Source organism: Falco peregrinus, chromosome 8 (genome assembly GCF_023634155.1).
Source record: "Falco peregrinus isolate bFalPer1 chromosome 8, bFalPer1.pri, whole genome shotgun sequence".
In the NCBI taxonomy this organism is placed as follows: Eukaryota; Metazoa; Chordata; class Aves; order Falconiformes; family Falconidae; genus Falco; species Falco peregrinus.
Genome location: NC_073728.1, coordinates 64,054,279 through 64,077,744, shown reverse-complemented (window position 1 = coordinate 64,077,744; position 23,466 = coordinate 64,054,279). Strand labels below are relative to the sequence as shown.

Sequence of the window (23,466 nt, the reverse complement as noted above, 5' to 3'; positions counted from 1 at the left end):
CAAACAATCTGCATCTGGAACTCCCCAACAGCACATATGCAAAGAACATCATGACTTTATTTTCACTTTTAAAGCATCAAATGTATTTGAAAGTTAAGTGCATTGTATTTAATGGAATTATTCCAATTCATGGTGATTTGAACCCAGGCACAGAAGTATATAGAAAGACAGGAAGTTTAAAAATCTAATAGTTTAAGACTCTAGCTAAAATTCATTACAAGTCTTTGACATTATATGATACAAAGAATCTGTACTTTCAGATGCCTTAATATGACCTCTATCTAAGCCAGTCTATAATATGTAATTACTTGAAATGCTAATGAACATATGAGCCTAGGGAGCTGACACTGCATTTCATGATCTCAGAGCACTGGTCAATGTTCTTCTTAATCCTGTAGAATGACTCCACATATTCAGAACGGCCCAGAAGTTCCACAAAATCTTCATCGTGAGTGATCACCAGGAGCTGAAAGTTACGCTGGTGTGAGCGGCTTTTAATTATCCTACAAAGAGATATTATTCTGTGTATGTTTATCTAAATCGCATTCTAGTTTTAGAGAACTTGTACATACATAGCACAAAAATATTTAACTATTGATAACGAATGACATGAACCATCAAGCAAGCTAATACTGATTAGCAACTCTTCTTACCCACATAACACCCCCTCAAATTATTTAAGAAGTATTTTTTTCTTTTCCATATAAAGGAGAGGGAATCTAAACCCACTGCTTTGCATGTATATTTGCAGATGCCAACAAAGATATGTCATCTTAATCATAGTCAGCAGAAGGGAATTATATTTTAACATTTGAAAAATATAAATCTTTAAGCTTCATAAGATCACTTACTCCACCAGGGCATGTGCAAGAGACTCTATGTTTTCTCGATCAAGATTGGTAGTAGGCTCATCTAGTGCCAATATGCCACAGTTGAGACAGAATGTTTCTGCCAGAGCAAGACGAATAATAAGAGAAGCAAGCACCTAAGGAAAAAAAACCCCAAAACACACCATCAAAATCTCACTCTTCAAAGTGTTTATAGAAGAACTACATGTAACATGCTATTTTAAAGCCATTAGAAACCATAAGTAAAGTTTATATAACCATGTGCTGATAGTTCTCCAAATGATAGTAAATAATTACTGAAAAACTACATTAAAACCAAGTTTGAATTGAAAGATCCATTCTACAAAATACTGCTGGAAAAACATCAGAGAAGTCAAATACTTAAAATTCAGGAGATTTTGGAAGGACTCCAATCTGCGGTAAAGATGCTACGACACTGCCATCTGCATTACCCCTATACTGTTTCAGCCCCTCCTACTGCAGCAGGGATGGTGGATATGTGTACGCTTATCACTGAGTTTGAGTTACTGCACTCCTGACTACTTACTGAAACTGAAGACAGTAGGATTTACCACCTTACATGTTAGGTTTTTATTAACATGCCTAATCATATTATTATTAGATCTCCTGAACCAGTGAAAATTACAGAACACTTGATGGAAACTGTGCTGCCAAAAATACTTTCCAATTATCACAACTGCTGGCATCACAGTTCATGATCAAAGAAGAATTCTCAGAACATAAGCTAAGAAACTGAACAAGTTTCACTCTCATTTACATAGGACTCTAACGTAACATCCTAGACTACTTTAGGAGAGGACACATTTTTTGTCTATACTGCAGTTTTAGATGACTTGGATTTCCCCCAAAATTAGTATGGAATTTCAAAACTAAGTACACATCAACACTCAGGTGGGAATTAATTTGAACAGCATTTCATATTCAAGCAACATGTTCATAAAAATGAACAAGCAACAATACAGTATTTATCTTCTCATGAAATATCCTTTCATGATTCTTTTGCTGTATGTACTTAAAAATATTGTGTAGAATTTTGTTCTGTTCCTTGATTTCAGGTAAGGAAGTGGGCAGTTTGTTACTTCAGATAATGGCAATTCTTCCTCACCATCAAAGAGGTCTAAATCTGGTGCCATCATATAGCCCTTTCAGTACAGTAGAAGAAAGGGAACAAGAAAAACTCCAGCTCCGACTGCAGAAGGAGGACGGATCTCCCTCACACAGGCGCAGTGTGGGCTAGGCTGTCAGTGGCACCTTGCATAGACAGCCGTAAGTGTCTTAAGACCGGCTCTCCAGGTCTTCTACTATCAGTGCAGCGGGCACAAAGGATGGGCAGAAAATGTTCCAGCAGGGAAGAAATGTCTGCATTTTTGTTCCTTTCTACTATCTCTGCTTTTAGGAAGATGGCTTGTTCCAGTGGAAATGGTTTATCTGAGGAAGAAGCAGTGTTTCCTGCTGTAATACTGCAGTTAGCTTTGGTTGCCTGAGTGGCATAACCAATATGCCAAGTATCAAACGACTACAAGTAATATGTTCTTTTAAAGAGCTGACGTATGGGAAAAAAAGTACAGACGGTGATTTTGGAGGCAGATGAACAAGACTGGTTCTTTTCTCTTGCTTAGGACTGTTTTAGATGCTCAATCATAACATAACAGACAGGTGGAAACAACAACTTTCAAGCCCCAATATGTGAAAGAGGTGTGGTTGGTTAACTGTGATGATCTCTGATCATTGGTACTGTCAAGGCAGGTGTGATATCAGGCTGCTTGGCCAGTGGGCATTATTAAAGTTCCGAGACAGCTGAATGGCCAGACTGCAGAACTGATAGCTGACACAGATAGGACAGAATGAAATGCAATGCCTGAAAGTATGGCATGGTATGATTATTTGGTGACAAACACACAGTTGTGAAAAGAAAACCAAGGGCCGGTCCTCAGAAAGGAAAAAATATGGGAGCAAGTCAACAGAGCTAAAGATATGGGAACCCTCTGTGGTAACTAGCAAGTGACAGACTAGGAGGGTTTGAACTGTAGGAGAGAAGGAAGCTGAACCCTTCTCTCCTACAGGGACTCTGACCGCCCCCAATCAAAACAATGGATTCTGGCACCTCAAAATAGGGTTCAGATATTCAGAATCATATATTGCATACTGTCAGCAAAACCCAGATACAGTGAAGGAGAGGTGTACAGAATTGTAAATTAGAGTTGGAGCCACCTGTTCTTCAGGGTCACTTCAGAACGTGTTACTCTCTTGCATTCACCTACGTCCGTTTTCAGAATCCTAATTACTGCATACTAAACATAAAATGTGATTACCTTTTGCCCAGCACTACATCTTCCTCGCATATCCAGTGCTGTATCTCCCTTTATCATCACCACTCTATAATTGTAACTTCTTCTTTTATCAGAGGCTGAGACATTCTCATCTGCATCAGAACGGATTTCTAAATATTCAATATCTGAAAACAGGAAGGAGACACTTTTACATTACCAAAAAACTTTAAAAATATCATAGGGTTAAGTGGAAGTTGAGAGGTACAACAGGCAGTAACCACAAAATTCTATTCAGAACTCCCACTAATAGATCCATCTTTGAAATTCATTTTTCCAGAATTGAAAGAATGAACTCGTGCAGTTCCTGTTTCAAGGAAACCCTACCTTTGGAAAACATGGAAAAGGGAAAATTAGCTCTATTTATTCTGTAACTTACTACATAATGTGTAATACAAAGATTACAGCGGTGAACAACAAATGTAACCTTTAGAATGGAAACTATTTTCAGATCCTGGTTTTTCAATATTTATACCTTGTCCTTTGTAGGTGTTTCGCCAAAGGTCACGAATTATTTTGTTGATTTCTTCCATCTTCATGCTATGAAATGTCATTATTGCTCTAAAGAAGAACAACAAAAAATGGAAGTTGTTATAGGTGCAACCATGGACTGCTATGGACTACAGGAACTTTAAGGAAGGCTGCAGCTCCCTTCCTGTTTCTTAAATACTTGCACTAAAAATATAATAAACACTAGTTCTTTTTGAATGCAGAAGCATCTAAAGACTAATCACACTCTATTGCGTAAATAATTCTACTCGCACAAACAGCTCAGTCTCAAGAAGTAGGAGAGTAACAGACAAAAAGATTTGCATTCACTCAAGAGAGAGCAACTTCACCTGACTTTTAAGGAGATTTCTAATTTATGTGTGAGGTGTATTTTCAGACCGACACCAAGAAGACAAACCTGATGTTTAAGTCTTCCAAAGCAACAGCAGTGTTACTCACTGGCACAGTCCTCCAACAATGCAACTAACTGGGTCTCAGTCAGGAAGGAGAGCCTGTGAAGTTCCCTCAGAGCAGAGAATTCTTATCGAAAATATAATTACCCAGACAATCATTATGACTAGAGCTACCTTTACCTTCAGCATCAAGAGTATGATAGGATGTCATTGATAATTTTCCATTTAATTTCCCTGGTTAATGTATGAATGTGACTTTAGTTCAATAATAGATGATTCCTTATGAAAGCATTCAAGAAAGGACAGGATGCTACATTTCTAACTTGGCTTTTTAAAGAAAAAGTACTCTGTAATGAAAAAAATGCTTGCCTAATTTATGCCAATGTCCTCTTTCAAAAAAATATGGTGGAAATAAAATATCCTTCTGAAACGGACTTTTACATCTATTTTCCCTACCTCCCCTCTTACAGGACTTAGTCCTGGGGAATACTGAAGTATCAACTCTACTAGGACTTGTTAACTCTGAAGAAAGCGTCTTCAACTATTTACTTACTTAAACCCAAGAATGCATTCCTCATCAATATTTATCATAAACCTCTAAATATTAAGTCAATAAAGATGAACTGATAGCACAGAACACCCAAAATGTTGGTTTCCCCAGCTACAGATACAGCTTTCAATCTCCGGCCATTAGAGTTAACATTTCGTCTCACCGATTTTTCAGACGATTACCAATAAGTGATGCTTATCTATTTTTCTTGAAATTACAAGACTGATTTCCTGTTTTGCCTTAAATAGAAACAATAGATGATTTGATACCATACAAAAAGATTCTGAATTCTACAAGGGAAATTCTTGGAGTGCATTTCCATTTAAGCTGAAAGGGAAGAATTACACATGCTCTGAACAATTTAGATCTTCACAAAATACATTTTGGTTTAGCTTACATTCTAATATTATGTTTAATTTTATTTTACTTTATCATTAAAATGGCTTAAAATGGGATTCCTCTACATTGTGTTTTCAACTTGAAAAGTTCTCGTCTGTTCAGTTTCTCTTCTCGATCGTTATGCTGTACCCTCAACGCATTATTGCTCTTCTGTGCTCCTTTTTCCAGCACTACTAGACCCTTCTTAATACAGGAGACCAAAATTCCTTGTTGTATTCAAGACGTGGCTGTATTAGGAATTCATACAGTGGCCAAAATGTTTCTCTTTCTCTTATTTCTGTTCTTAATCAATTTATCTTTCTGTCACTGAGCACCAGTTTCATATTTCCTGAAACGTGTCCACTGATTCCAAGATCCTTCCCCATTGTCCATCAAGTTGCAATAGCTCTGTGCAATTCCATCATCATAACTGAACATACTCGGTTTTTTTAGGGAGCCATATCTTTACTTTGTACATGTTTATGAATTTTGATATGCTATTTCTGGCCAGTAAGGCCAAGACTAGAAAACAACCTTCCAGAGGAAGCAGAAACAAACATGAAGTTTACTGCACTTTCCACCAAATACAAGACATGTTCTTTTTGATCTTGCCTTCTCTAATATAAGCACAACCCCCCCCCCCCCACTGGAAAAGAGGAAAAAAACACCTCTAAACTGTAATATCCTTAAACAAACCCACAATTGTTTACCTGAGAAGAAGATCAGAGGGAAAAAGACATCTACGTAGCATATCTTATTCATGTTAAGATACTACCAGAAGATGCTAAAATACACTGCTATAGAAATGAAAGTGGTATGACAGACTATGCAAGAAAGACCTGGAATTAATAATGAGGGACTTTAAACACAGATTTCACCTTTCATAAACTCTTACTGTGGAGTTTATGTGTTTGAGATAACATGCGAAACCAACTTTAATAAACACATTCTCCCAATTATCCATTGCATATCCTGTGATATTTTCCTCTACTTCCCTCAAAAACAAAACCCACCAAAGTTACAGGAAAAAAGAAAAACTGTCAGCAATTTTGGGACACACACTTAAAGAAGCTTCCTAAAAATGCCTCCAAGTGGGAAAAAAAAGCTACAGAGGCATAGGGACAGAGGAACAGCGTGCGGCTCCACTGGTTCTTCCACATGTTTTCATATGAAAACCAAACCTGAATGTGTTTATTGTCTGGACTTCTCTAACCACAGGCAACCCATCAAAAGATTACTTCAGACCAAGAATTCAGCACAGAAGGCACAGACAGGTGATGTGTTGGGTTCACTCACTGTTCTTTCTCTCGACTTGAATTGTTGCATTGCAAGCATGTACAGCCATAACTCAAAATAGCTCCTACAGAGAACTGAGAATAAAATGATAATGATCACTAGACTTAGTTAAACTCCAGTTATTATGACCAATGCATTAACTGTATGTACATTATATGCATTATCTTAAAAATTTCCTACATCCTACCAATCCTGTGCAGTTTGTTATTTTCATTAATTTACTTTAAAAGTTGTACCTTGATATGTTATCTTAATGTTTAAATGCCGGATTTTATAAAGAGAAGTGATTATATATCTCAAAGAATTATATCAATTTACTATTTATATAATATGTATATTATATATAGTAATATATATGTTACTATATATAATATTATAATATATTAAGTTACCTCTGAAAGTCTGAAACTGAAAGCTGCTTTTGTATCCAGGTTATCAGTAAAGACAAAAACATTTAAGAATTACCATCATATGACAATACTTACTTATCAAGAGCCTTGTAATAAAGGTCCAGATCTTTGTTCACTAGCTCTGTTGTTCTCATATCAATCATCATCTCCCTGTATTTTTCCTCTGCATCTTTGAACTGAGACTCTTGAAGCTCCCTTTTAAACCGAACAATCTCTTCCTCAAATCCACGTTGTCGGCCAAGTGCAACATGATGGTTTCTTTTCAGAGATTCTATTTTCTCCTCTAAATGTTTTTGTTCACTGTGAAACCATAATTGATATACAAGTCTTTTGTATTTAATGATTTAATATTAAGTCTTTTATAATTAATGATTTAATTTTTTAATCAAGGTTCTAGTTTTGAGTTTATGTTAGACAGTAGCTCATTATATTGTACCTATAAAGACTGTAACAATTGAAACTGTAGTAATCCAAAATCCATCACTGAAATCAAGACATTATTGAAATAAAAATATCTTTGTTTGTTAAGAACATATTCAAATTGCTATTCTGATTGGGAGAAGCAAGTTAATTGTATGGAATTCGAACTTGATAATTTCACCAGTAGAATTAAATTGGGATACTAAGCAAAATAAGACTAATTAATTGGGTAACCTCTAGAAAGCTAAATAAATAGTTCACACGTAAGAACCAGCATAGGGTTAACTCCTTTTCAAAAATGTTTATTATCTAAGCAATTAATATTAAACTATTCAAGTAAATATAAAATTTGATGCTGAGACCTAAGTGAGCAGACTGAAAATGAAAACCAAATATTCTTATCCAGAGACATGCATTATTTTTTAAATGTGGATTTAGCAGTGGAAGTCATTAAAAAAAAAGGATTGGACTATGCAAACATGAGTTTGAAGGAGGAAGTAGTCTATGTGAATGCGGAGAAACGTGGACCAGGAAACACACTAAAGCACAGTGAGTATTGCATTCGGATATTCAGTGCATTATTGTGCAAAACATGCCATGCTGTTTTGAAGATGCTTACTTTTTCATTTGTGGGACTTTCATTTCTCCCATCTCCTTCACCAGTTGTTTTATATTGTCTTCAACTTCTTTGAGCTCTTCATTCCGTTTCCTCAAAGTAAGATTATCCTCCAGCCACCTTTCCTGTATCTATCTCCACAGAAAGAAAGAAGGTATATGCTTCAGTATATTGATTCTCAATTACAAAGTACGAGTTCTGCGCAACTCTAAAACATGCTGCAAGCTAAAGTAATTGACAACAACGAATATTATCACAGTGAGAACTTACCTTGTGCTAGAAATAGGGTATAATAGAAATCAGAATTATTATTCCATATTCCAGTCTGAAATAATGCCCAACAGTATTCATTGTCACAGGTGAACACAAGACCGATCCTACGTGCAAATATTAATCAAGGTTTCAAATGGGGCAAGTAATTTAGGATGAGATTTAACAAAGTCCCCCATTTCAGTTCTGCAAGTTAGACAGTAAGTGGTGGGGTAGAATAGGGAAAGACATCTCTCCTAAAAAGAATGTAAACAGTACTTGAAATATATACCCAAAAATTTAAAGTACACGACAAAAACTGGAGTAACTAGCAACTTTTGGTACCTGCAGTTTGGTACCTTACTTCAGAAGGCAGGTATTCTCCACACAAAGGCACTTTTGAAAATGCTGGCTACTGTCCCAGCAGATTTAACCCTTTTGGAAATACCACAAAATGACAGTTAGAGATAAAAGTTTTTTAAAATGCATCTATACTTTTGCATACACAAATGTCAAGACTTTTTCCAGCCTAATGCATGTATAGCAGCTATTCTCATTAACAACTGATTAAGAAAACAGGAGGAGACAAACTTTGCACCACTACGGACCTAGGCAGACTTAAACCAAAATCTGAAATTATTTAAGCTATGCAAAATATACTTTAATGTTAAACAACTCATCTACCTTTTGAGTGTCAATATCTTGTCGGATCATTTCCATCTCTTTGCTTATCTTTTCTTTCTGTTTCTCACAGGCAGTTAACTGAGAATTTACTTCACGCAGTTCAGACTCCTTTTGCTAAAGAAACAAAATAGTATATGACTTAAACACGAAAGTACTTTTGAAGTAGTATTTTAGTGACTGTTTTTTAGGTTACCTTTTTATAATCGTCTTTTCCTTGTTGAATATAGTTTTCAATTTCTTTCACATACTTGTTTATGTCTTTAGCTTTCTCTTTTATGACATCTATCTGCAGGGAGAAGATTTCGAATGAAATGTAGTCTTATGTCCAAGAACTGATATGCTCTGTATCAAAGATTAGATACTGGACAACACTACTGTCAAAAGTACAATTCCTTATCATAAATCCCTTTAATTTACTAATAAAGCCTTCAGCTTTTGAAAGCCAGATACACCTTTTTATCATGAAAATGTTTTCCAAAACAAACGGTAAGTCACTCATCCGTGCTTACACAAGAGGGACACTTCACCTGAGAAAAAAAGAGATTGTCTTTTGTCAAGGACAGATTACAGTCATCCCTGCTATTCCTCTTGGATCTATTAGAAAGGCTTTTTAATATCACTGGTCACTAAATATTGCCATGTGTCCCTAGAAGCTTTTTGACATGACTGCCAAAGGTTAATTACAATTGAGTTAATCTGATTTAGGGAAGAAAAGGAACATAACTAAAAGCTCCACCAATCCAAAGCATTCACTAAAGTCACTGCTGTTTCCTAAAACCAAACTCATTACCACAGCTTCCATCCATGCCTGAAAAACAATACATAATCCTATCTCTGAGATACGCCAAAAGCAAACAAACCTTCTCTTGTGTTTGTTTATTACTTGCAGTCCTTTTATTGACTAGATCTTCCTTCTCCTGCTGCAGTGTCTCTAAAGTTGCATTCAAAGGCAGTATTTGTTCTTTTGCTTCCTGAAAAGTAGTTGGAGAAAGTCCTTTTTATTTTCTCAGTTTGTTAAAGATCAATAATTTTTCAAGTGGTAAAAAAGTCATGTGGTTACTTCTTTCTTTTTTTGAGTGTGTTAAAAACAAAAGATGTGATAATATCTGTTAATAAAGTTCTGGAAGTTTGCAAAGATAGCAGCACAGGAGAAACTTTTAAAAATGTATTTTAATTGCTAGTATACAGTATTATTTATTTTTCCCCAGGACAACAAAGCTAAGGGTTAAATACTTAGGAGTACTTCCTACCTCAATCTCTCTGCATAAGGACTGAACCTCAGTGGTTAATTCCACTGTTTGTTCCTCCAGTTGTTGACGACGCTGCATACTGCTGGAAATCTGAAGTTTCTCTGCTTTAAGCTCATTAACTGTACTCTTTAGCTGCTGAATCTGATTTTGCTGGTCTTGCTTGAGTTTTTGATTTAACTCAATTTTACCAGTAACTGCAGACGAAAGCAAACACGGAGTGAAACAATCTGTTATTAAAAACATTTATTGTCTTCCTTATGAAAATTTAACTCTAAATTAAGCTAGTATGACTCCAGAACACCAAAACAACAAACTATTAGAATACAGCTATTTCAGAAAGTAAAATTAGTCAACTAAAATTTTAATGGTAGGAAGTCTGGAACACTTTTTTCAATACAAAAATTAAATACCAGTTTTGCATGACCTACCTGTATCCCACAAGTGTTTTTTCTCTTGTTTTTCTTGGCTTACTTGTAGAACAGTTCGACTTAAATCAACCCCTAGTAGCTTAGCCTCCTGCTGAGCAATTTTTCGTTCAACATCCCTAATATCAGTCTGAAAGTATGAGGGAAAAGTACTATTACTATTGTATTATTGTTTAACAATGTAGTTTTTACCTTTAGCACACAAGAACAAGCTTGGGGCTGGAGGCACACATGACTCAAGACCTTCAAATTTACCTCCTCTGTTGGAGCAATGTCACATCACTAGCAATAAGGTTATGTCAGCCCACAGGCTACTAGAAACTGGAATTCCTAATTGATAGAGGAAATCGGTCAGTACGGATGGATGGGCTTTTGACATCAGCCCACCTCAGAACAGTTACATGTGCTATCTGTCCCTCCAAAAACAGAACTGTTGGAGCCTCAGGAGCTGCTGCACCTCCCACTCGTGAAATACTCAGTCCTTTGCTCAGCCCCAGGTTCTCTGCATAACTGTTCATCTTGTGGTTCTCAACAGAGCAAATATTTTGTGTTGGTAACAAAGGCACGAAGACTGTTCAAAGCAGTCTAATAAAAAGTGTAGGATATCCATTCCCCTTTACCATATATTTGAAGGGCACAGAACAAGGACGCACATGTGGCAAGATTTCAGAAAGTACACAGCATAGATCCTGAGAATACACTGAACTATAATGACTATGAGGACCAAAAAACACTTTGGTATACTTGTGATCATGCTCAAGTTCTGGATTAGACCTCTTTTCCCAGTTACTATAGCACAGAACTGAGTCAGAACTCAAGGGACTCTGTGGTCCTCAAATGAAAAAATCATTACATAAAACTTAGAGGGGTTTTTCTAGTACCAAGATCACCTACATAATGCCATCTTTTAAAGTCTTTTTACTTGCTTGAAAAGTCTTTAGGCTTCAAAGTTTTGTTATATTATTGTTTTGTTATATTATTGAATAATTACATATTTAAATGCTAGTAAGTGAGTATAATTTTATGTATCAAAAGAAATTACCAAAGCATACCTGGTACCTTTCCATTAGTGTTATATCCTGTAAACGTGCCTTGGCACCTTCCTCCTCAGACAAAGCTTTTTGCAAGAACGATTCCTGTTCTTCTATCTCACCCTTCAGGCCTGTTAAATCCCTCTGTACATTCTGTATCTTGTTCCTCAAGTTTGGTATGTCCTTATCTTGGAGTTCAACTACAGTTTGCCTTAAGGAAAATACAAATCCATTAAGTTTCCTTTGTTAAAAACAGTAGCATAAGCTTACAACTTCTGAGATTACAAAATTGGTGATATGATTTAATAGTGGAAGACTAAATTTAGCTGAAATAGTATCCCCTTAACCTTGCCTACATTTGATTAAGCTTGTTTTATATTTAGCTAAGATAATACATCTCTCATTTTAGATAGGTGAGTTGAAACAAAGAAGCAAACAAAATCTCTTTTGGTTTTTAACTTAATTACAGCAAGAGCTCAGACTGGATCTAAACCCACTGTACAAGAGTGCCCTCTTGTGAAGGGAAGGTCTACCCTCGAACATATATATTCTCCAAACTCTCTCAGAACAATGGTCTGCAAATTTTTTGAGACTAGACCCTCTTCGCCGACTGGCAGGAAACCTGCATGCTCCACCCTTACTTCAAATGCTGTTCATTTGCTAAGAAAAAAAAACCAGGACCCTTGACAAAAACCCTTTAGGGCTAGTGTTACTTATTTATGTTTTGGAGGGAGGCAACAGGAAGAGAAAAGGTAGGCAACAAAACACCCTATCTAGAATTTTCATAGCTTTAAAAACGCAGACTAATTCAGCCTGGAAACTGGAAAATACTGTAGGCACTTTTCCTGAATTTGTTAGTACTACCTACACCTTGTATTACCCTGCAAGTTAAAAAAAACAACCACAAACCATAAAATCCACAAGATAAAAAGATTTTTTAAATAACTAAAGGAATAAATCCAGTCCAATCTAATACGGATTATCAGTACCAGGGACAGAGATGCAGTCCCAAACGATGGAACTGAACATGACTGAACCTCAAGGAAACATAAATGGCATTGGCAATCCACTACAAAATCCAGAGATGCCTTTCTGGAACATTATAATTTGTACAAAACTGCCAGCAACAAAAGTATTGTCAAAAGAGATACAAATCAAGGTATTATTAAAGGGTGTTTAATAGAAGTTCAGTTCCCATTCTGTCTGTACAACCTTCCATTTCAGCATTTTTAAGAAACATATTTATGATGACACTGTATGAAAAACAGTAACAATAAAACCAGCCTGTCCATTTTAAATTACAATGATAAATAACAAGGAGGGGAACTATGTTTGTATAGGGTAAATAATCAGTAGAAAAGTAAGTATATAAACATGTTTTCTGCCTCACTCTCATGAGAGCCTTCAAAGGACCAGAAATACCAAAAATATAAAATAGTTGATTATTAAAGTCCAAATGAGCAGAGAACAAATGCTAGCAAAATACATATCTTAATAACGAAAATTTTTTTATGAATTAACTAGCCCTGAAATAAAGCCTCCTTGATGTCTACATAATTTTTAATAGTAAAAACCCAAGCATTTGAAAGAAAACAGCTTGCAACAATATAGTTTGTGAAGTACTTTACCTAAGTGGTTTAAGACTCATCATTTCATCACGTTTTTTCTCTTTTCTTTTAAGCTCAGACTCTGTTGACTTCAGTTTGTCTGGAGCAAGACGCAGCTTAGACTGTAGATCACTAATTACATCTTGCAGTTCAGCCTCTGTTTGAAAAACTCTTTGACAAACTGGACAACATGACTGGTTCTCCTCTGTCAGTTGTGTAATGAACTGCGAATAAACTGCAGTGGCTCCAGCAAGCACAGCTGGTTTAAAAAGAAAGAAAGACTTTATGTTGAATAAATACTCTATAATCAGATCTAAACTAGGTATGTACTTACCATAAACAAAGACAAAACTATAACCCACAAAATCACAAAGGCAGGAAACCGAAATGGCCATAAGTGACGCTGTCTGAATTCAGCACTGCCCCTGATTTCAACAGGTTGCCCTACATCACCTCCTCAAGTCCTTGTAAACCTGAATTATTCTAAAGAGTCTTGTTTTACTAAACCACGCTCATCCCTCTGTAATGAACCAGTGGAAGTGTGGACTTCCTGCAGAAATTAATTACTTTCAGACTGTAGTAGGCCCTATGGGCCAAGCTCATGCCAAAAGGCTGGCTTCGTGCTTGTCTTCACACCTGGCAGATGCACACACGCAAACATCTCCTTAGCTTTGAGAAGGTCACGATCTACGTACACAGTGACCCAAAGCATACATTTCATTTACTCATAATAAGATAATTAACTGAAAGAATTCAAATAACTGATTGCGATTAAGTGTAAAAGAGAAATAGTAATAAAGATAAGGAAAAATTGCTGAAGAATACTAAGATTCAGTAATAATCTCCCTTAAGTTTCCATGCCTGCTGTTTGCTCTGCAAAAGCAACAGACGATCTCAGTATCTGTGGCTTACATTTAAAACAAGCTTCAGGGGAAAAAGTAGAGCTATGTATGAATTTACCTCGCTGTTTTGAACTTTTTTCAATTTCATCCTGAAGTTTCTTCAGATCACTGTCAAAATCTTGGCTTCCACAAACATCAAAAAGTTTTGCTTCATGAAGAGACAACTGTGCTTCTTTTTTTCTCAGCTCGTTACTGACATATGTTTTATGATATTCTGCTGATGCCAGTCGTTTGCTGAAACATCAATGCATAAACTCTTTTATTACAAAACCCCAAAGATTTTAAACTGTTTAAGCAAAAACAAAAACATGGGAAGTTAATTTGAAATTGGTATTACAGAGCTGTTCACCAGTTCTTCTTTAATGACTTTTCAGGAAATCCATAATATCAACATTTTATGAATCTACAGTGTGTGTAGTGTTTCATGTGTGTGTTTCATTTTAATTCTTATTTGTTTTCTAGATGTTTACTGATGAGAAACTAATTCCTAAAAACAAAACCATACAAAACTTCATAGAATAATACAATACAAACTTTTCTCCCCTACAGCAGTTATTGCTTATGAGGTATTATTGAACATCTTACGCAAAGAATGCAGCATCTACCCCTGTTCCGTACATACTTTTGAATTATGAAGTATTTTTATACTTCAATCTTAGATATTTTTTGTTTTGTGGAAGTTTAATGTGTATCACTACACAGTGTGGTGATGTTACCTACTCTTTTAAACAAATTGTTTGATATAATCAAATGAAATCAGGAACAGGTAAATGAAATTGTGATACAGTCTCTTAACCACTCTGTGACTTATAAGAAAGTCAGAAGACCAGTAGTTTCCACTCCAGCACATACAAACAATTAAGGATGTTCCAGAACAGTGTTTTGATCTGCTTTTAGTGCTGCCTTTGACATAATAAAATCACAACATTTGTAGTAACTAGCACAAATTGTATCAGCTATACATTACGCAAATTCTGCAGGATGCTTTCTTTGACTTTGCTTTTTTCTTTTTATTTTTATAAGTAAATAATAATGAATTAAAGTACCAGGTATGTTAAGCATATTAAACTTTCCAACATTTACATTAATGATTGCAGAAATACTTATGGAGACATAGTCAGTTAAATTAATACCTACTTAAGGTCAGCAAGATCATCCCTTGTCTGATTAATCTTTCTATTTTTACCATGAAGCCAGTCTTCAAGTTGTTTTTTATTCGGAAAGTATCCTAAAAGTGATGTCAGTTCCTCAGAATGTCTTGATTTTACTTTTCTAATCTGCTCTTCTTTGTCTGCCTGGGGAAATGAAGCATTTAAATTAATTTTTTCATATCTTCATATTTATGTCGCTCAATACATTCATGAAGTTAATGGCTTCTGTGAAATCAGGCAGAAGCTTTACATATGATTGTTGATAAACACCTGAAAAATACACAAATCTTTCATGTCCCTCTCTTATGAGATGATGATAGAAAAATTACTTTGTCTTTCTTCAGCATGTCCATTTGGGTAATTGTCGTGGTATGTAGATTCAGCTGTTCCATCTCTTGATCCAACCTTCTAAGAGCTTTGTCCAGGTTTATTTTCTCATTTTGCAGAGTTTGTACTTCCAGTTTGAGTGCTTCTACATTGTTGTTCTTCTCAGCCTTCTCCAGCTCATGTTCCTAAACAAAAGCCCAGAAGACTTAAATAATCACACTAATCAATAAAGTTCTAACTAAAGGAAATGAAAGAAAGCTCTTAAGCTGCCCAGTATCAGTATCATTAGCTGTTACAGGAATGACACAAGATTTGTAAAGAATATCTGAAAAAGGACAAAGGTTGTGATGTTGGCACGGGGAAAGTCAAGCAGATACTGGATGCACCGTTCTGCAATGTAGTACTGCCCCAAGTTCCTCATGCTTTTACTGTAAGCTGTAATGTTGTGATTTAGCTTCAGGAAGCTCACTCATATATAGTTTGATTCTCTGTATTTGAGCATTTACTGTACACTAAATTTGGAATTATCCTAGTGAGGCTAGAAGAAACGCTGTCAAGCACTGAATTCACACGCTACTAACAAACATAAGATATTTGGCTACAAAGGCATAACCAGCTGTTCAACTGGGACAAAAAATGCTTGTAAATTTACAATACTTCATCAGATCAAACACTTACAACCAACTAGTTCACTCACAGACAAGTTATCTGGAAAAATGTAGGTAGTGTAGCACTTTAGGTCATATTCTTCTGGCCCAATAATTTAAGACTGACTAATCTTATGACATCCCCAACTGTGGGTATTACCCTATTTATAACTCACCAAGCAGAAGCAGTATATTTATGCATGCACTGTACAAAAACAAAGTAGTGAATAGTCCCTGCCCAAAAGGGTGCACCACCTAAACAGACAAAGCATGGAGAGGGTATTAAAAAGGTAAAAACGCATCAGATGGAGTAAACATCAAGAGGTTTGTTCAGGGGTTTTGTAATGATAAAGCCCAAAGTTTTTACTTAAAATTTCTACACATTTTTCAATTATATTAACTTACTGTCTTGACAATCTCCTGATCCAACTCCACAATTCTGTCTGAAAACGCCTCCAACTGCTGCAATTCGTATTTTACATTCTTCAGCTCAACTTGTTTCTTATTTTGAATGTCTGATTTCAGGTCAATAGTTCTTTCTAACCCAGTTTTCTTGTCTCTTATTTCATCTATCTGTTTTTGTTTCATTGCTTCTTTTCGTACAAATTCTCTCTGAAAGAAGTCAGCAACAACATACTCATTGTTTTCATAGGAAAAAAACATTTAAAAACACTTCTTCACACTAGCATGCAAATATTCACCACTGTAATACAAGACATTGAAATACTTAGGTAACTAAAACTTGTCAAAAACTTTCTGCTGAAATATTTCCATAGGAAAATGCACATGCATCATACCAGCAGCGTTCTACGAGAACAACTCCATTTTTGAAGATGACTTCAACAAAAAGTTGCTTATTTTTAAACCACTTGTCTGTAATTCTGCCTCAGTTTTTTTTAGCTTGTCAGTGATCCACCTGCACAAGAGGGCTGCTAAGAAAAACCTGTTTGAATAACTGCCTGTCCAATAGATTTGGCAATTCAGATCACTTCATGACCACTTTTAGTTCCAAAACTGATTTCCATGGAAAGATTTAGGCAACCCATAGTGAAAAATTCTAGAAAAAACCCACATGGCTTCAGTTTTTCCCCAACAACATTCTTCTTCTTCCTCCCAGCACCATGAAGACACATATGGACCAATAATACACTAATAACTAACTACACTACTAAAAACCCAACATTCTTACCGTCAAATGATTCGCAGCTTCTGTATCTCTTTCCTGTCTTTCCTTCAACAACCTCTGAAAACTGGTAATGTGCCTTTCATTAAAAGGTGCTCGCTCAAAACCATCTAATTCCAGCTGTGCTGCCAAAGACTGAATTAACGAATCCCTCGTCGAGATGTATTCTTGGTGACGATCTGCTTGCAGTTGAAGACGACCTTCACAGAAAGAAAACATGACATAAACGCTCCAAAACTGAGGCATAAGATACATTTAAGATGTAACTATTTTCTTAAGGTGTTTGAAACTGAAGCATTTTTAAACACCACAAAAAGCTCCACAGTACAAATAAGCTGTAGCTTAAATGATTGTGATTGCACGTAACTAAATTTGTATTAATTAAATAAATCAATAATTTAAAATAAAGCCTCTTAAAACATGAAAGAAATATTATTTATGAACAAATAAAGTCCACATATACTTCATGTAAGCATATATTCTGCATCTCAACTACTGCAGCTTTACTGAAATAGCCATAGTCCATCAAAATAGAACACACAATGTATGAAAGAGTATTATCCTAAAGCCCTCTGACTAGTCCCCAGCCCTGACTCTGGGAATGCCAAGCATTCAGCTTTCACATTCCTCTTGATTAAAACATAGTTATACAATCACATCTGGCTAGCAGGTATTGTCATCACCTAAAGATGCTCAGACAGTGAAAACAACTCTGTTGTAAACTGCTAGACTGACACTGTTCTATGCCACCGTATTTGGAATATTTTTATAAAGAATGGTCAATTTAAGAACAAATGTACTGCATGTTGTAACTATAGCTCAGAACAAGCGCACATTGGAAACTCCAGCAGAAAAACACTAAAACCCACCCACCTGTGAGATTTTCATACCATAGCGTGCAGCTGACCCCAAACTAATAAACATTTCAGTTTTGTCCAGTTCAGAACCCTCCAATTATTATCAGTAGTTTCATTTCAGATCTTAATTACACTAAAATACAAATACAAGGTTACAGAAGTCTAAAATACCTTGTTCAATAAGTAGTTCTGATTTTTCACTGTTAAATCTCTGGCATTCTTTAGTGGCTCTATCTAATTCACGCTTACAGTCTGACAATCTCTTCTCCTTCTCCTTCACTGCTCTCTGGTGGTTCTGGTATCTATCCCTTAGTTGTTCATCTGTTCCTTGAAAAACCTGTATTACCAAATACAAAAAGCTAACTTTATCCTGTATTCACTAAATTCACAAGCCAATTATCAATGTTTTAAAGAAAGTACAGTATTTACCATAACAGAATTAAAGAAAAAAAGAGATAAACACCTCCCACAAAGGATTTCTACACTAAGACGTATACTGAGAAAAACTGAATCTGCTATAAGCAAAACTGGAGAATCTATTTTTCCATAGGCTGATAAAACACATGAATCTGAATTTTCACCACTGAAGAATTTCCTTCCATTTGTCAAAACTTTTAAATGCCTTGGCACAATCATAAGAGGAGACTGACAATTATTTCTTATTTTAAGATAAAAAAAATAAAAAATCTCCCAGGTGATGAACAATATTAACATCAGGGGACATCCCATACCGGTCAAAACAAGTGCTGGCTATCATCTACATACTGTGAGAGGTAGGTACGTTCAAGTTGCACACTGCAGGGCATTGTTACCAGCAATTATCGCTTTGATGAAAACTTTTGTCAGCATTTGTCTTCCTGAAAAGCTAGTCTATGGTGGAAGGAAAAGTTAAAAAGCCATTTAAGCCAAATTACACATAAAACTAACATAACTTTATTCCGCCATATTTGCAATATCTGATAATATCACGAGAGCTATGTGGGCTCTGATAATATTTTTCACCAACACCTGATGCGTAACAGAATTATATACTTAGTTCACGGGGTAGCAAAAGACAGCCTGATTCTTCAGCAGAAAGGATGGCAGCACGGAATTTAGAAGGCAACCTTTTCCATCTTCTGTTGCAAATCTTGATTATCTTTCTCCATCTGCCGTCTCCTGCTCTCCAGGGCCTTCACATCATTGTCTAGCCTCATTGCTTTTATGAGATTCTGTTCAACCGCTGCCAGCGAAGTCTGCAAAGGAAAGAATGTTGTAAGTAAAATATCTCACCAGCTTATGAATCCCATAATCAATAGTTCTATACAATATAGTAGTCCAAGTGTAAAACCTTCACCTTTACAAAATATTTTTTTAAAATAGGTGGTTTTAAGTTTTAGTTTTTGTTTTAGTTGTCGTTTATAAGAGTTTTAGTTATCAGCTAAACTTGAGAGAGATTTTAAGTTAAGCTACAAAAGAACAGTGCTAGATGAATTTCACAAACTATGTTCTTAAACCTCCAACAGATTTAGACCAGCATCTGCCAGGTTTGCTGACATACATTTGATTCTGCTTCAGAGCCAAGGATTAGATAACACAACATAAAAGTGTGAGGCTTTATAATCAATAAATTTGTTCAGCTTTGACATTTTTCTGTGAGCTTTAGTACTTATGTATTGTTTTGTATTAAAGTCTTAATGCAATCGCCATGCAAATTACCTTTAGAGGATCAAGTTGACTCTCAATTGATTTTACGTTCTCCTTAGAAGCAGCCAGTTGAGCCTCTCTATGGCTAAGCTGATCCTGGATGTCCTGTGCTTTTTCTTTATTCTGTTTTAGGAATTTCAGTACTGTCTGACACTCTTTTACTTTAAAGCTTTGTTTCAGTCGTACTTGACGGAGAGTTTCAAGTGCTTTAATATACCTTAAAAAAAGACAAAATTTCAGATCCTATTGGCAATATAGCAATACTGATGTATGAAACAATGTCTTAGACATTGTCATTCACACCTACATTATTAGAGAAGACATTTTGTCACTTAGTTTTTATTTATTTATAGTAAAGAGAAAAACCTTGTTGCTGAAAAGATCTCATCAAATTTTTGTTTCAGGGCCTTCCCTTCACTTAGTGGCCAGTTGGATTCTTCTTGGTGGCAGAAAATGACATTGTTAATCACTGCTTTGGAAACACCAAGGGCGCTGATCATCTCTCGATCAATTTCTGCACACTTGGAACTCAGACTGACCTTCTCGCCATGCCTATGCAGCACAGATAAAGAAAATCACCAAAGTTTTCTAGTAAAACTTCATTTTTAACAGTATAATCTCATTGTAATGTACTATTCAAAATGTTGACAAGTAACAATTTTTAAGCACACAATTACCATTTTCAACACCTGCCTTTAACCCAGTCAATATTTGTAGTCAAAACTATTTCACATTTTAAAACTATGCAAAACCACCACAGGGAGAAAAGACATCTTGAATGAAATCAATACACTTTTTAAACAGTGGAGACTGGAGTTAAACATGGGCCAACAACGATCTGAAACTGCAAATGGTGCTAAAAGAAGTAAAGCCCACATACTCCACACAATGCTCCTTTCAAACCATATCATTATTAATACAATTTTCAAATAAATGCAAGTTCACAGATGTAAGTAGTTTTCAAAAAGTAGTGGCTATCAAATGTAGGATTTCTGAATCAACTAATAGATAAAGTGATGAAACTACACAGTTTTTGTCTAAAAGCACTGGTAGCTACTTCAAGGAATACATTATGAAGTTTTGTCTTCTCTTATACATAAAATTATACAAAACCCAAACTGCTCTTTATGTCAAAGTTAAAAAAAAAAACTGACAACTTACCTTGTTCTAGTAATGACAGCTTCCAGTGTTTTAAATTCTGTTTTCTTGCCTTTCTGCGTACTGACCATGGATCGCTGGACAGCTACAAGCTCTCCGTTTATATCTCGAAACTGTAATCGAATCTGAGCTCTAACATCTGTTTCATTGGCAACCTTTAGGAGAAACAAAAAAATTAAAGAGAAATTCTTCTCAACGTCCAAATGAATAGGTACCATCCCAGCTGTGCGTAATGTTCTAACCTCCCTCTCAGTGCTCTGTTTTTCCTGAAACGATAGTCAGCTCATGTCTGCCTAGAATTTTAGTATCCCTGTTTTCATCATAACCCTGAATGCAGTTATTCACTTTAGAGTAAACACACAGTTAATACAGTCGGTATGACTGTTACCTTTGGATCATGAACAAATGAGTTTCCTTTGGTGCCAGGAGGAAAATCTCCAGTGGATATATACTTAAGACATTCAATGATAGTCTAAGAAACGAGAAAAAAAGTATATAGTTATAATGGCAATTTAGAGTAAACAAGAGGGCCTACAGGCAAAACTAGTAAAAGCCAAAATATTTACAAGTGAGTTAAACATGCTAGGAAAGAGAAACAAGATATAAAATTATTTTTTTTTAGTATCATGAGAATATGGTACTTTGCAAAATTTGTTTTAATCAGGATCTGGATCAGTTTCATATGAAAAATATCGATCAGTGCTCTGCAAAATCCAGGTGTGAAAGCAGATCTCTAACAATGCTAAACACCACAATACTTAGTCAACAGCAAGATTTTTCATTATTATTAATACTTTGATGTAGAGATCATTATGCCCACTCTGAGGCCTTTCAGACTATTTAGAATCCAAAACTAAATATACAGCAAATCTTACCGTTTTTCCTGCACCATTTGGTCCCACCAAAATAGTTAATGGATTAAAGAAAGTGATAATTTGTTTGTCTTTATCCTCTACCCCAAAACTCCTCACTCCAAGGATACTCATTTTCTCAATCCTTGACATTTCTGCAGAACTTTTCTTCCAAAGTCAGAAACGTAAATGTTATAAATCCTGTAAAATAAAGTTTTGTGAAAAATCTAGAAGGCAAAAACCACAGCATATCACTGAAAGCTGACAACACATCTATACATGCACCAAATATTATGAACATCTTTAAAAACACAGCTAAAGCTCTTCAGCTGTGGCTCAAGGTAAAGAACATATGAAGGCAAAACTCATTTTTTTAAACTGAAAAGCTAATCAACTGCAAGTTAAGAGAGGTGCCATACTATTTATCATTAAATCAACAACAATGGCCAAAAATAACACTTTATTCCACATCACAAAACCCATGCACATGCTTTCAGAATGCCCCAACCATAACAGAGGCCCCAACATTTTCTTCCCTGTAAAAATCCACCATTGTACTGCAACACCCAACACTGTGCAAACTTTGCTACCTCCTGTTTCTCCCAGGGCCGTGTTCTAATTTGTATGGGACACCCAGCATTATCCTTGTCCTGGTATGAGGGGCAAGAAAAAAGCAGGAGGCTTGCCTGGCTGCAGCTGCAGGCAGGCCCAGGCCCAGGGGCAGAGGCACGCAGGCAGGGCAGGCCCAGGGGTGGGCAGGCCCAGGGGTGGGCAGGCCCAGGCCCAGGCCCAGGCCCAGGGGCAGGGGCAGGCCGGCCCACGGGCAAGCAGGCCCAGGGGCAGGTAGGCCTAGGCGGGAGCAGCCCCGTCCGCAGGGTGGGCAACTCCGGCCCTACCGAGCCAGGGTCAACACGTGTATTTCAGGCGTGCATTTCCGTGCATTTGAGATGTTTCACACGGGCGAAAGCGCGCTGCTCGGAGCGCTCCCACTCGCCCCTCTGGGCTCTCCCCGGCACCCCGCTCCCCCAGCCCAGACGCCTCCGGGGAGGCCCAGCGAGGCGAGGCCCGGCCCGGCCGCCGCTGCGGTTGGAGGCAGGCGGCAGCGGTGGGGGCACCGGGCGGGAAAGGGCATTTCCTGGAGAAACCGCGCTGCTGGGGCAGAGGTGGGCAGCGGGAGTTTCCCGCCCGGAGCTCCGCGCTGCAGCGGGGGTGGAACATTTTCCAGGGAGAGGCGATGGCACCGGCGCGGCGGGGGCGGCCGTGGCCCTGCCCGCCCCCCCCCCCCCAAGCCCGCCGCCGCCCGGTTCCCCAGCCCGCTCACCTCCGCTCGCCGCCGCCGTCCCGCGCGCCCCGGCAGCCACCGCGCCCGCCACCGCCACGCCCCGGCAATGGCGGCCCCGCCCGGCCGGCCCCGGCCCGCTACCGCCCCCCCGCCGCGGCCCTGCCCCGCGCCGCCGGCCCCTGCCTTCCTGCCGCGGGGCGAGCGGGGGCGCGGTGGGGGAGCGCCGCTCCAGCGGTTCCCCGGCCGCTGTCCCCCTCGCCCGCTCGGCTGCCTTCCTGATCGCCATGGCCCCTCTCCTCGTCATGCCCCTGGCCCCTCGCTTCCTCGTCCCTTGGCCTCTCTTCTTGTCATCCCCCCGGCGCCTCTCCCCATGCCCCTCTCCTCTCCCCCAGCCTCTCCTGCCTGCCC

General features: G+C 37.5%; 1 protein-coding gene across 1 annotated transcript; it reads right to left on the bottom strand.

Annotated features, from left to right (window-relative positions):
• Positions 1 to 37: 37 nt before the first annotated feature.
• Positions 38 to 23,171, bottom strand: RAD50 (RAD50 double strand break repair protein). Its single transcript, XM_055812310.1, has 26 exons — positions 23,098 to 23,171; positions 21,801 to 21,977; positions 21,314 to 21,397; positions 20,929 to 21,080; positions 20,134 to 20,319; positions 19,780 to 19,984; positions 19,188 to 19,316; positions 18,253 to 18,418; positions 17,231 to 17,424; positions 16,447 to 16,653; positions 15,397 to 15,579; positions 15,054 to 15,211; positions 13,975 to 14,150; positions 13,036 to 13,273; positions 11,429 to 11,618; positions 10,380 to 10,506; positions 9,952 to 10,145; positions 9,562 to 9,672; positions 8,895 to 8,987; positions 8,702 to 8,815; positions 7,772 to 7,899; positions 6,808 to 7,032; positions 3,672 to 3,757; positions 3,182 to 3,324; positions 852 to 985; positions 38 to 503 (listed from the first exon to the last, which is right to left on the bottom strand). The coding sequence occupies exons 2-26, from the start codon at positions 21,927 to 21,929 to the stop codon at positions 317 to 319; spliced, it is 3,939 nt and encodes a 1,312-aa protein (XP_055668285.1). The 5' UTR covers positions 21,930 to 21,977; positions 23,098 to 23,171; the 3' UTR covers positions 38 to 316.
• Between the last annotated feature and the right edge of the window lie 295 nt (positions 23,172 to 23,466).